The 12972-nt window shown below is 39.4% G+C and overlaps 1 protein-coding gene across 2 annotated transcripts in view; it reads right to left on the bottom strand.

Moving 5' to 3' along the window:
• LOC126291922 (speckle-type POZ protein-like) overlaps positions 1-2928 on the bottom strand; it is an 82635-nt gene extending 79707 nt beyond the window's left edge. The window contains exons 1-2 of one of the 2 annotated variants that reach the window (XM_049985656.1): positions 2622-2858; positions 2334-2477 (exon numbers count right to left, since the gene is read on the bottom strand). Coding sequence is in view for 1 of the 2 variants with exons in the window: in XM_049985655.1 (XP_049841612.1) it covers positions 2622-2657 (36 nt within the window). In the remaining variant the exon portion in view is untranslated. Of the gene's footprint in view, positions 1-2333; positions 2478-2621 lie in introns of both variants that reach the window. The other variant, XM_049985655.1, reaches the window with a different exon arrangement.
• Between the last annotated feature and the right edge of the window lie 10044 nt (positions 2929-12972).

Genomic DNA, 12972 nt, shown 5'->3' with positions numbered 1-12972 from the left:
CAGTACCAGCACAGCAAGGCCGTTTTGGTTATTGTTACAAAACCAGATCAGTCAATCATCCAGATTGTTGCCCCTGCAACTACTGAAAAGGCTGCTGCCCCTCTTCAGGAACCACACATTTGTCTGGCCTCTCAACAGATCCCCTCCGTTGTGGTTGCACCTACGGTACGGCTATCTGTATCACTGAGGCACGCAAGCCTCCCCACCAATGGCAAGGTCCATGGTTCATGAGGGGGGGGGGGGGGGGGGGGAGAGGAGGAGGATAATGGAATCAACAAACTAAAAAATAAATTGTCTTGTGGCACTGATGGCATTCCAGATAAAATACTTAAACACAGCATAAGTATTGCTCATCTCCTTGTAGACATAATGAACACCTCTTTCAGCACTGGCACTTTCCCTAAAGAATTAAAGCTGTCAGCAATAAAATCATTAAATAAAAATGGTGATCCTCATGATGTAAAAAACTTCATCACCCATATCCTTGATATCCTGCTTCTCAAAAGCTATTGAAAGAATAATGCACGAAAGACTCTCCACTTTCCTGAACACAAGTAGAATATTAGTCAGTGAGCAAAATGGCTTCAGAAAAACAGGTCAACTGAAACAGCTGTATATAATTTCCTAAAACATATCTGGATCTCTATAGATCATAACGAAGTAAACTGTGGGGTGGTTTAGATTTATCAAAGGCATTTGATGTTATTGATCATGAATTATTGCTTGAGAAGCCATATTACTATGGTGTACGTGGTACTGTTCACAGCTGGTGTAAATCATACCTGTCAGACAGATACTAGAACGCAGAAAGTTCACGAAGGAACCTCTTACTTTTCAGATAAGAAAGTTAATAAAGGAGTGCCACAAGGTTCTGTGCTGGGACCCCTCTTGTTCTTGATTTTGATAAATAACCTACCAAACTGCTTAACACTAGCTAATGCTGTATTGTATGCGGACAATGCAAGTCTTTTTATTAAAGCTCAACACGAGACTGACTTGCAACACAAAGTATAAATAACAAAAGAAGCAGCAGGAAAATGGTTTAGAGATAAATGTTTATTTGTAAATGTGAAAAAAAAAATACAACAGTAAGGATGAATTTCAGCCATGTATCGAATAAAGCAAAGCCCAATATAGTTTTGAAACTTGGTGAACAGAAGATTTTACAAACTTCAAATGCAAAATTTTTAGGTAGCTGGTTAGACGAGCATCTAAAGTGGGATAAACATATTGAAATGCTCAATAAAAAGCTAATTGAATGCTGCTATATACTCAGAATGCTGAAAAACTGCTGCAGTGAAAAAAACAACAACATGTGCTCATTATGTTCTTATGCATAGTCTACTGCAGTATCGTGTCTTATTTGGGGGTAATTCAAGTCAGGCAAACCGGTCATTCATTATTCAAAAACGAGCATTACGAATAATGAAAGGGGCTGCACCAAGAGAGCCCTGCAAAATTTCAAATGTCACTCCCATCTTTATATATCTACGAAAGTATCTGCCTTTTCAAATCTCATCCCCAATTTTCTTCTTTAAATAGTGAGTGTCATGACTACCCAACAAGACACAGGGCAGATTTCCACAAAGAAACACACAACAGTCCAATATCACAAAAGTGCAATATATCACCCTAAAACCCTTTTTAGTGCTCTTCCCTTAAGCATCAAAAAGATAGAAAAGTTTTATATTTTTAAAAATGAGTTTAAAAAAATGTTATCAAGAGAATGTTTTTACAGAGTACATGGATTTTCGGAGCATAGTGAGTGGTCAATGATAATTCTTATTTGAACAAATGTATGTACACACTATAATTAATGAATTATTGTTTGTTCTGTTATTCTGTACTATAGAGGTCAATGATGATAAGCCATATCTGAAAAACAAATGTATGTTTGTTTTGTTATTCTCTACTATTTGCTACACAATATATATATATATATATATTCTTATGGTTTCATTGTTTACTTTTTGTTTATTCACAACTCATTCTCACCCTGAGCAGCAATTACATTAAATGCCTTACGAGATGACTTGTTTCCGAAAATTTCGCCAGTTACGAAGTTGTGGTTATGTTGGGGCTAACAGCATAGCTGACATTAATTACCTTACTTGTCACGAACACTTGACTGGTTTTCCCCGAATATGTCAGGAACTACACGACTGTTGCTAGGATAGGCCTAATAGCACAACTTAAATCGAGTGAAACAAATTGCAGTTAAATTAATATTGTTTGTCGGTTTGTTTGTGTCTCTTTCTTACTAAGGCGTAACGATTTCGGAGTTTATGGTATACTAAATTGAGAATCTCTTGCTTTGAAACACGTCGTCTCACCTGTGTCCAGAGTCCTTTGATCTGTCGTTTGTTGTGCAGAACCAACAGATGATAGACCTTCTTTCGTTCATACCTCACGCTGACCAGTGAAACTACTGAACGAAATACGGAAGTATGTCATTGGTCCTGATGCAGCCTCCCCCACTGTTTACAAAGGAATATGAAAACGTCGGTATCGCAAAGGCAGGTGAAGCAGTTGTTTTTAGAAAGCTGGCTCCAGTTGTCACGGCACGCCTTGAAGGGAGTTGGCGTACAAATTTAAATACGATGACTGTAAACACAACTTACCGGCTGCGCTTGTAGAGTTGATTCGGTGTTTCCCATACTGTACGCGACTGTTCTAGTTTGCTGCAGGTGCGAAAAGGTCACGGCTATACCTTTAGCAACCGTCGATGCACAAGCTGATTAAAAATTATCGGTAGAATACTATGTTACTCGGCAAGGCGAAGTAGTTATCCGACTAATATGTCTACCAATAGTTATAAACTGTTATTGTAACCACACGAACGAACGTATCACAGCACTCAGACACAACCGTAACTATACGAATGCCAGTTCTCGCGAGTCTTCACGGGACAGCCCCGCCACGCAGTGTAGCCAATGCCTACCACTTCAATTATCCACCCAGCATCGAAATATTACCCGATTTTACCACAAAATACCCTCCATTTCAAAAATAGTTGCAGAAATACTTAAATACAAGCAAAATGACCATAGAATATATGGCAAATTAACAACTGAACCTTTTACTTACCGAAAACACCGCTTCTCATCATTCATCCCCTCGGTTCGAAAGAAACACATCTTCCTTCGTCTTCTATCCCCTCTTTTACAGCCTTCAGTGCTGCTATTGTTCCCGTTCTCACTTTTATCTACGAGCCGTTTTCAAATTTTTAATGGTACTAGACACTCGTTTCAGGAAAAGGGAAGACAGAGAAGAAGCAAAATTACTTGTTGCAAATTTAGGTAATTAGGAGTTTTTGCTGTACATTTCATATAAAAACTTTCTTCCAATATACAGTAAAAAGTTTAGATACATCTAATCCAAGCTTATCATGATCCAGTGTAACATGATTTTTCAATTCCGAATCCAGTTGCCAATAGTTGATTAATCTTTGAAGCACAGTAAACCGTTTTACGACACAGGAAGCAAGGCTTTAACAGCGTGGGATTGGGCTACGTTACGTTACAATATGGAAGTTATTTGAAAAATGCGATCTGAGAAGTTAAACTGTCTTTTGGTCTGTGATAAATGCCTTACATAGAAATTCAAGCAAATTTCGTCAAAACAATTTCTCTTTGTGTTGCCTTTGACTCTATCGAATTTTTCCTGTGCAGCAATACCCAACTATATCGTATTTTATCCAACGAAGTGCCTTGGATTTGTATGGTCTAACAGCCAAATTGGAGTCTTCTTAATAACATCAAATCAGAAAACAGATCTTTTAGCATTTTTCTGCTTTTGATTTCTGTTTGTGAAGGAGAGGGACTTCACTTTGAAAAAAAGTAACCACACTTAAAACATTCGACATAAATTCCAGATATACAAAAATAAATGCATTATCCATAGTTGAACGCATATGTTCTATAGTTGAAGATGGATCTTCCATGACAACATTTCTCAGCCAGGCGTGAAGTGCACAGCACTGTTCCAGTAACCCAGCCACACGATTTGACAGACAACCAACAGTTGCACAAGGGCATAGAATATTGTGAAAACACATATTGACCACTGGTTGTAGAAAAACTGCGCAACACACAATGCAGAGAGCTACTTAAGAAACAGGTTTGCTACTGTGTAGCTTTGTGGTCAGATGATAAACGTTGCAATAAACTTTGCAGGGTTAGAAGCCATCTGGCTTCCTTCCATTAATAAGCTAACACTATCCGCTTCTTGTAATGATTGGATATGATTCTGAGTATTGGATTTGATAAAAGTGCAGAGGTTGTTTGTCTGAACTTACGTCATTTCAGCCATGGGAATTCATGGGAACCTTACAGTTTGTTTCTTCAGGAGTTCTGGAGTGACCAATTCACACGACATTGGGAGTAACGGGACAGTCCATTCGCCTCTCAGAGGGTTAAATCCCCGGCTTACATGGCCGGTAGAGGCACTCGAATGAGATTTATAGGGCTCTGAAGTCACTGAAACAGGGATGGGATTTTCAGTGTTGTGGCAGACTGCAGTCCAGTGTCTGACTAGCGTGTTTGACTCTTAAGGGCTGGCCAACCACCTGATAACTTATGGAGAGACCTCACTGTTTTTGAAGAGATCAGGCCTGCTACTGTGTGAATGGGATATGGTGGAGCTTCTGTCGGATTTGCTTGGCATCTTGTAAATACTGAGTTGTACAAAACAATGCTCTGATTCACCTGGATCACATCTTGACGCCAGATGGGAAATTTCATAACAAACTTTCATTGAAAAATGTGCCCTGATTGACCCTATACTTGATATGGCAGCAAATGTGGCAGCAGAAGACGTAGTTTTAAGATTTTCATTTTCAGTTCAACAGCCGAGATCCAGAGCCATGACTCGGACTACAATGCATTATAAAAAAGTGATAAGACATATTCTCTCACGCGTGTGTGGGCAAATGCAAATAACAATCAAAGGTCGCAAGCTTGAGGAGAAACGTTTAGCCGAGACAAATATATATAAAAAAAAGTTTATTTCATTTTTCACCTTAAATGTAATGTGTTTCAATATCAGAGTGTCTTACAGTTGTTAATGTGATTAATAATTTTACTCAGGATAATTTTCTAAAAAGCATTTTGATTTAAATTCAAAAATCAAAACCAAAAACCAAATTATTAATTATTTTGAGAAAAGCCCACCACATTACAATAACAAAATAAAAAGAAATATTTTATTATATTTCCTCCCATTTAATGACATTGTCTGTGTAATGTGAGAAAATGAAAGCTACTTAAATCCAATTTTCTACATATGTAAACCAAACAGTTAAGTATTTCTAAATATTTTTTGTAAGATTCCATGTTTATAAATAGCATATCTTAACACCACTTCTTAGAATTTGCAGGTACCTTGCAACAGGTGATTCTTCCTCAACTAGTTCTATCAGTGCCTACCTTGGACACTCCACAGTGCACAGTGTCATCAAAGAAGTTTGCCAAGCAGTAATTAATATTATGATGACTGAAGCAATGCCCATGTCAAGTGAGGAAGACAGGAAGTAAATTACAGAACAAATCTGGCAGATGTGCCACTGACGGCAAACATGTACTAACTGTGACATCACCACAGAGTAGTTTACAGATCTATAACTATACACAAACATTTTTGCTAGCACTGATAGATGCACAATACACGTTCACTGCAGTGGATGTAGGATCCTATGGCAAAAACAATGATGGAGGTATCTTTGCACATTCAAATATAGGCAAAGTACTGGAAGCAAACTGAAAATCCCAAGGAGAAAAATCTGCCAGGGACTGACATGTGAGCACCACATGTAGTTGTAGGGGACAGGTCCTTCCTCTTAAAACTTATCTCCTACATCCACTCCTTAAATCTCAAATAAGAAACAATACTGAGAAAATAAATTTCAATACCTAGTGTAAGGAGAGTTTCAGAGAATGCCTATGGAGAGAAAAGGCAGAAAATTTCGAAAATATTTTCAAGGAACTCATGCTATGCCACAAAATGTTGACAGAATCTCTGTGGTTATGTACACTCTTGAACAGTTAAATAAGAGACCATGTTGTGCTTCAGACACGCCGATGATATAAATACTCTCAATAGGCAAGATGGCTATGCCACATACTTCAAATTCATTGTAAGAACAATATTTACAGACTTTTTCAACAGCCCACATGAAGTGCTTCCATGAGAGGAGCCATGTCAGGAAGTTTAATTCGGAATCATTGATGTCTAGCCCAAATTATTTGTTTTAAATGAATTTTATAATAAATTTGTTTCACTTTCTCTTACCTGGTACTCCAGCCGCCTCTCGTATATTAGTCTACAAGGCTTCTTTTCAGACAGTGTTTGAATATCTGCTGTGGTTCATGTCTTATAATTCAGGCTGTTGCCTCACTGCTTCGATTAAGAGTTCATCATTCGTTATTCAAATCAACCAAAGGAATAACAAAAACAAACAATTTATAACAAAACTGTAACAAATAAAAAAACAATAACAAGGAACAAATAACAAAGACAGATAATAGCAACTGATAACCACTAAAACAATGATCTAATACAAGCGAAACAAAGTATGCATGACAAAACGAAATAGAGAGGGTTGGAGTATCGCCATGTATGAGGAGGAAGTAGCTTCGGGGTCAACAATGGACAGATGACATTGACCATCAAAACATTCTTCATGAATAACCTGGATGGTGACATGATGTGACGTGACATCATAGAATGCCTGGTGTGGACGCCACCATTTGAAATGTATTACAGAATGTTCTGATGGTATGGGATATGATGGCCAGTCTTCATTGGCTGTAGCCATTCTAGCAGATGAATTAAAGCATCAGTTGGTACATTCATTCTAATTCCGCAAAATATTGCTGCCTTTCTTTCTTTGAAGATCAGAACCATCCACCATACTAGATATTTACATATGTATCAAGAAAAATACTTAATGAGAAACAACCCAAATGTTGTGTAAGTATGTCGTCCTTGATGGCTAGTGTTCACCAGAGACAGAGGATTGTCGCTAATGCCACAGGGATGTGTGATAGGACCGCTGTTGCTCTCTGTATACATAAAGGATCTGACAAATAGGTTGGGCTGCAATCTGCGTCTGTCTGCTGATGACGTTGTCTTGTATGAGAAATTACCATCAGTAGATGGCTTTAGTAAGACAGGGGATGAGTTAAAGAAAATTTCTGTTTGGGGTAATGACTGGTAGCTTGTTCTAAATGTAGAGTAATGTAAGTTAATGTGGATGAGTAGCAAAAATAATCCCGCAATGTTCAAACAGAGTATTAGGGATGTGCTTCTTGACACAGTCATGCCAATTAAATAGCTATGCATAGCGTTCCAAAGCAATATGAAATGGAATGAACTCGTAAGGATAATATTAGGAAGGCGAATGGTCAACTTTGCTTTATTGCGAGAGTTTTAGGGAAGTGTAGCTCATCTACAAAGGAGACCAAATATAAAATACTTGCACACCCCAGTCTTTAGTACTGATAAAGTGTTTGGGATGCCCATCAGGTCAAATAATAGGAAGACACTGGAGAAATTTAGTGGCGTCCTGCTAGATTTGTTACTAGTGGTTAGAACAACATGCAGTTGTTATGGATATGGTTCATGAACTCCAATTTGAATCTGTGGAGAGAAGATGACTTCCTTTTCATAAAACACTGTTGAAATAGTTTACAGTGCAGGCATTTGCAGCAGGCTGCAGAACGATTTTCCTGCCACCAATGTACATTTCGCATAAGGGCCGCGAATACAAGATAGCGCAAACCAGGATTTGTATGGACGTGTTTAGACCATCATTTTACCATCACTTTATTTGCAAGTGGGACAAGAAATGAGATGATTAGTAGTGGTGCGTGGTACCCTCGACTCTCTGCCATACACAATACAGTGAATTGCAGAGGATGTATACAGATGTAGACAAGTGTCCTGGTTGAGTGAAGTAAGTTATAATTTATAGGAAAAATTTCAAATCGCTGGAAGAAAAGTAAACTTCTTGCTTCACACTGAAAGTAATTGAAACAGTGAGGAAAGACGGCAGCAGGAACTTTCTGTACCAACAGTAGAACACATTTTGTCTGCATAAGTACTTTAATGGACGACTTTCTTGTTTGGAAAAGAAGCCTCCTAAAATAACTAGCTTGTAAATTTTCTTTCATACCTTATAGAGAGATTTTAAGTTACCTTCGAATTCTTTTCGACATAGTGTTGGAAGTTATTTACATTAAAGATATACTACTGGGAATTCTGTGGTTAACATTATCTTAGTTAACTACAGAAGAAATCAGAAGAATAATAGAGCAAAACAAAAATAACATACTGACAGGAACGAAGAGAAACAGGAAAAATAATGAATAAACTTACAAAACAACTTGGCTCTCGACATGAAAGCAGATAAGGAAGGAATAAACAAAAAAATACACTATAATCTGTAGAGGACAACATCATACTAAACTGAACCAGGGAGCCAACACAAAGACACCAGAAAAACACAGACACTTCTTAAAAAAAAGTCCCACATGTCACAAAACAGAAAGTGATATGGAAATTTATAAAAAAAAAACAGTACAGCACTAAAGAGCTTACCAAAGATCTACATCAATAATGTAAATATATGTCCAGTTAGAAATTGCAGAGTTGTACCTATGTACATATCACATAGTTGGCAAAATTTCCACATACCTACAGAAATATTGTAACGCATAAACAGCAGAAACATACACAACTGTGAAGAACTGATAGAAGAGCCTCATCAACATATCTACAGCAGCCATACTCACATCATTTGATGTCACACCCATGTACACCTACATTCCCACAACGGAAACCTTCAACACCACCATTAATCAAAAACATCATGGAGCAAAGCTGTTTTTCATTTGACAACCAGTTCTAGTCACATCAAGATGGGCTTCCCTCGTGGTTACCAGTCATCAGACTCGTAACCAACAACTTTCTTAATCAAATTTTGAACACAATATTTCAAACCATAGTAAACCAATACAATATAAGGTAGTATTTTGGCATCACTACGTAGATGACAGCATATGCCTTTTAGATGATATACTTAGTCGCATCCAACAGTTCCAGAATGATATAGACACAATTCAACTGTAAATAAAATGCACCATAAAATTAACAAATGACAAAATGTTAAATTACCTTGACCTCACAATACACAGAGACAACAACCGACACCATGATCCATATTTACGTAACTCACCATCATAAGTAATCCATACACAAAACCTCAAACCACCCAATTATGCACAAAGATGCTAGTTTCCAATACGTGCTGCACTGACTGAATAAAACTTCACACAGTTAAGATAGTTATTAAAATGAAATACAGATAATCAGACAAACAGCTGTGGAACAATAGAAACAATATATATGTTATAGACGAACTGAATCACAAAATTAAAAGAAAAATGAGAGGGACACCTGCACAAAAAGTGACATATCATCATCAGCATAAAAACACAGATACACACACCATATACACACACAACACAAGCATCCACACACACAAACTCAAATAAACTAGAAACATGTACAATAACCAAGAAATGGTACACTCTCATCAACAAGAACAAGGCAGTCTACAGGATATGCACATACTCAAAAAACAAGGACTAAAATAGGCTACAGAACAAATAACTCAACTTGTTTGTCGTATCGGATAATTTTGAACTGCATCTATAAGATGAGGATTGGTATGTACATTAAGCTCACTAATCACTTGCCTCAGATAGTTTACTTGGGTTTGTAGAAAATGACACTTGTCCATACTTAACGTCAAACGTGTCGATCGTAGTCTACTAAAGACATCCTCCAAACTCTCACATGCTATGGTAAAGCCATTGAATAGACAGTTATGTCATGGAGATAGACAAGACAAGTTTTTGGCTTAAATCCTCTCAATACCCCAACCAACAATGGATGAAAAGTTACCGGTGTGTTCTTTAGTCCAAATGATGTGTATTTATAATGAAAATGTCCTGCTGGGACGGTAAACGCTGTTTCGACCTATCTTCAGGTGCAACCTCCAATTTCTGGTATCCTCTCCTGAGGTCCTTAGTTGTAAAGGACCCTTCACTGACCCAGATTATCCAGAGTCTCCATGATATTTGGAGCTGAATAACCATTCGAAATGGTTCACGCATTTAGATATCTGCAGTCACAGCAAACTCTGTATTTCCTTGTCCCATCCACCAACTTTTTGACAGAATGACAATATTTGCGCTCTAGGAACTATAATTCCGTTCTATGTACCCATCCCATAGTTGTTGTTGAATAAATTCTTCTATCAATGATTGCATCTGATTTGCTGTTTGGTATGGCTTCTTATAAATTGGTGTGCTACCCCTGTTGGTATGATGTTGCATCGGTGGGTTGCTGACAACCTTCCGTTGACATAAAGTAAATCACTGAACCTCAACAACAAGTTCTCCATGGCCATTCGATCACTGCCCTTCAAATGACCTACTTTCCATGTCGACAGTTTGCTTGTGGCTTTCCTCTAGGCTCAATCTATCGAAGTCGTCATCTTCCAAGACTTTCAGAGTGGCTATTATTGCACACTTAGAGTCACCTCCCCTCCACCAAAGTTGTGCACACTAACCGGAATCACCTATTTCCCTTTAATGTCACTCACATGAGCTGAACTCCTGCAGATAAAACAATGTGAACTATCCAACCATCTATGTTTCCCTCAGCAAACTGGTATCCACTTGAACCCACACTATCTTTCCAGTACCTGCTATTACTTTATCCTGCTGATAACGTACACAGTTTAGTTGCTCTCACCTCCATGATAGGAGAACCTTGCGCCATTTTCTCAGTTGCAACTGTTTCTCTCAGTTGAAACAAAGTGCCTCTGACTTCCACTGTGCACTGAAAAAGATCAATCACAGCGTGATGTTTGTTGAGAAAATCTAGCCTGAGAATTGCTGATTAACCTTAGTCTAAACATGTCAACACATCTATGCATTCGCGGAACTTAGTTTTCCCGCCTGAAAACTCCAGTGCTGGCACACCCAGACATTCCACCGCGTTATCGCCAACTCCATGTAACCTAAATCGTGATGGTGCCACAAGGTTCAGACTGATATTGGACACATTCACACCCCTAAGACCACTAAGCTAATTTCGTCTGCGCAGTAATTTGTGCCACATTATGGTCTATTAAGTATAACGTAAATTATTTTCCAACCAGATTTATAGGTGTATGCATGGGTCCTACTACAGTGTCTGTACTGATCATGGCTAAAACTGACACCTTACAGAAGTTGGTTGGTTGGTTTGGGGACCAGACAGCGAGGTCATCGGTCTCATCGGATTAGGGAAGGAAGTCGGCCGTGCCCGTTGAAAGGAACCATCCCGGCATTTGCCTGGAGCGATTTAGGGAAATCACGGAAAACCTAAATCAGGATGTCCGGACGCGGGATTGAACCGTCGTCCTCCCGAATGAGAGTCCAGTGTCTAACCACCCTTACAGAAGTGTCAGAACTTATTAAATAATAGCAGGTTGACCTATGAGATCGAATGTCTCCAATTTTAGAATCGTAATCACTAGGTGATTTGCATGGTGTTGTGTTCAGACGGTTGAAGCAATCCAGTTTGTGGTTAATTGCTGCTTCCCTTGCTGGTGCTTTCCACCCTTACCACCACTTCACTCCAATGCCCAGTGACCCTCTATGCCACACGCATATCACTCTGGTTGCTTATACACTGCTTCCTTTTATACCCCTCACTACACAGCGGTAGTAGTGTGTAAGCTTAGGGACCAATGACCTAAGTAGTTTGGTCCCATAAGATTTTACCACAAATTTACAATTGACTTCACAAGTGAACATGCGATGGTCCACTCTCTGCTTTGTGCCCATATCCACCGCCTCTGTAAGTATTGTGATCCTGAGTTCCGACTCTTAAGTCCTCCGGGCTCTCCTGCGTGACATTTCAGGGTGTGGCGGCCGGAGTGACCGAACGATTCGAATCCTGCCGCGGGCATGTATGTGTGTGATGTCCTCAGGTTAGTTAGGTTTAAGTAGTTCTAAGTTCTAGGGGACTGAAGACCTGAGCTGCTAAGTCCCATAGTCCACAGACTCGCTCCGCTGCATCAACAACGTACTTAATTTCTCCTCAAAAAATCGCGCACTGTTCAGCTTTTGGTACTGCTGTCACACTCCCGCGGTCCATTGCTGGAACCCGTGTGCGTTACTCAATGTTTCGTGGTACACAGCATATGCTTTGTCGTTCCCTGCCAAACGCATATTAGCAACACACAGGTTTACTTCATCTGACCACGCATGTCCTTCTGCAGCATTCACAATATTCTAAATGAAAACTGCCATGTGTTCCGTTGCCTTGCTCGAGAAGGGATTAATAAGTACAACCACTGCCTAGTCATACAGAACACAAGGCTCTCTCAATCCAGACTTACTTTCTCGAGACTCTGACTCCAACTGATCATGACTGTAATTACGAGTCTCTAACTTCCAAATAAGTTCGATATTTCTCTCCTTCATGCTATCAAACTGCTATGTAAACGCTTGCACTTGTGAGTTAGCCACGCAGGTTAGCCGCGCTGTCTGTGGCGTCTTGTCCCAGTCTGCGTGGCTATCCCCGTCGAAGGTTCGAGTCCTCCCTCGGGCATGGGTGTGTGTTTTGTCTACAGCGTAAAAAATGGTTCAAATGGCTCTGAGCACCCATACGTTGCAGTTACAGCGCGGCTACTGACCTGTGTGTAGGGCCTGAAGCAGGCTGAGGAAAGCTGACGCTGTAATTGGCTGCGTACACTATGGGACTTAACTTCTGAGGTCATCAGTCCCCTATAACTTAGAACTACTAAAACCTAACTAGCCTGAGGACAGCACACACATTCACGCCCGAGGCAGGATGCGAACCTGCGACCGTAGCCACACCGTAAGTTAGTTTAAGTTAGATTAAGTAGTGTTT

The sequence above is a fragment of the Schistocerca gregaria genome, chromosome 9 (assembly GCF_023897955.1).
Source record: "Schistocerca gregaria isolate iqSchGreg1 chromosome 9, iqSchGreg1.2, whole genome shotgun sequence".
In the NCBI taxonomy this organism is placed as follows: Eukaryota; Metazoa; Arthropoda; class Insecta; order Orthoptera; family Acrididae; genus Schistocerca; species Schistocerca gregaria.
This window is presented reverse-complemented; position numbering and strand designations above follow the sequence as displayed.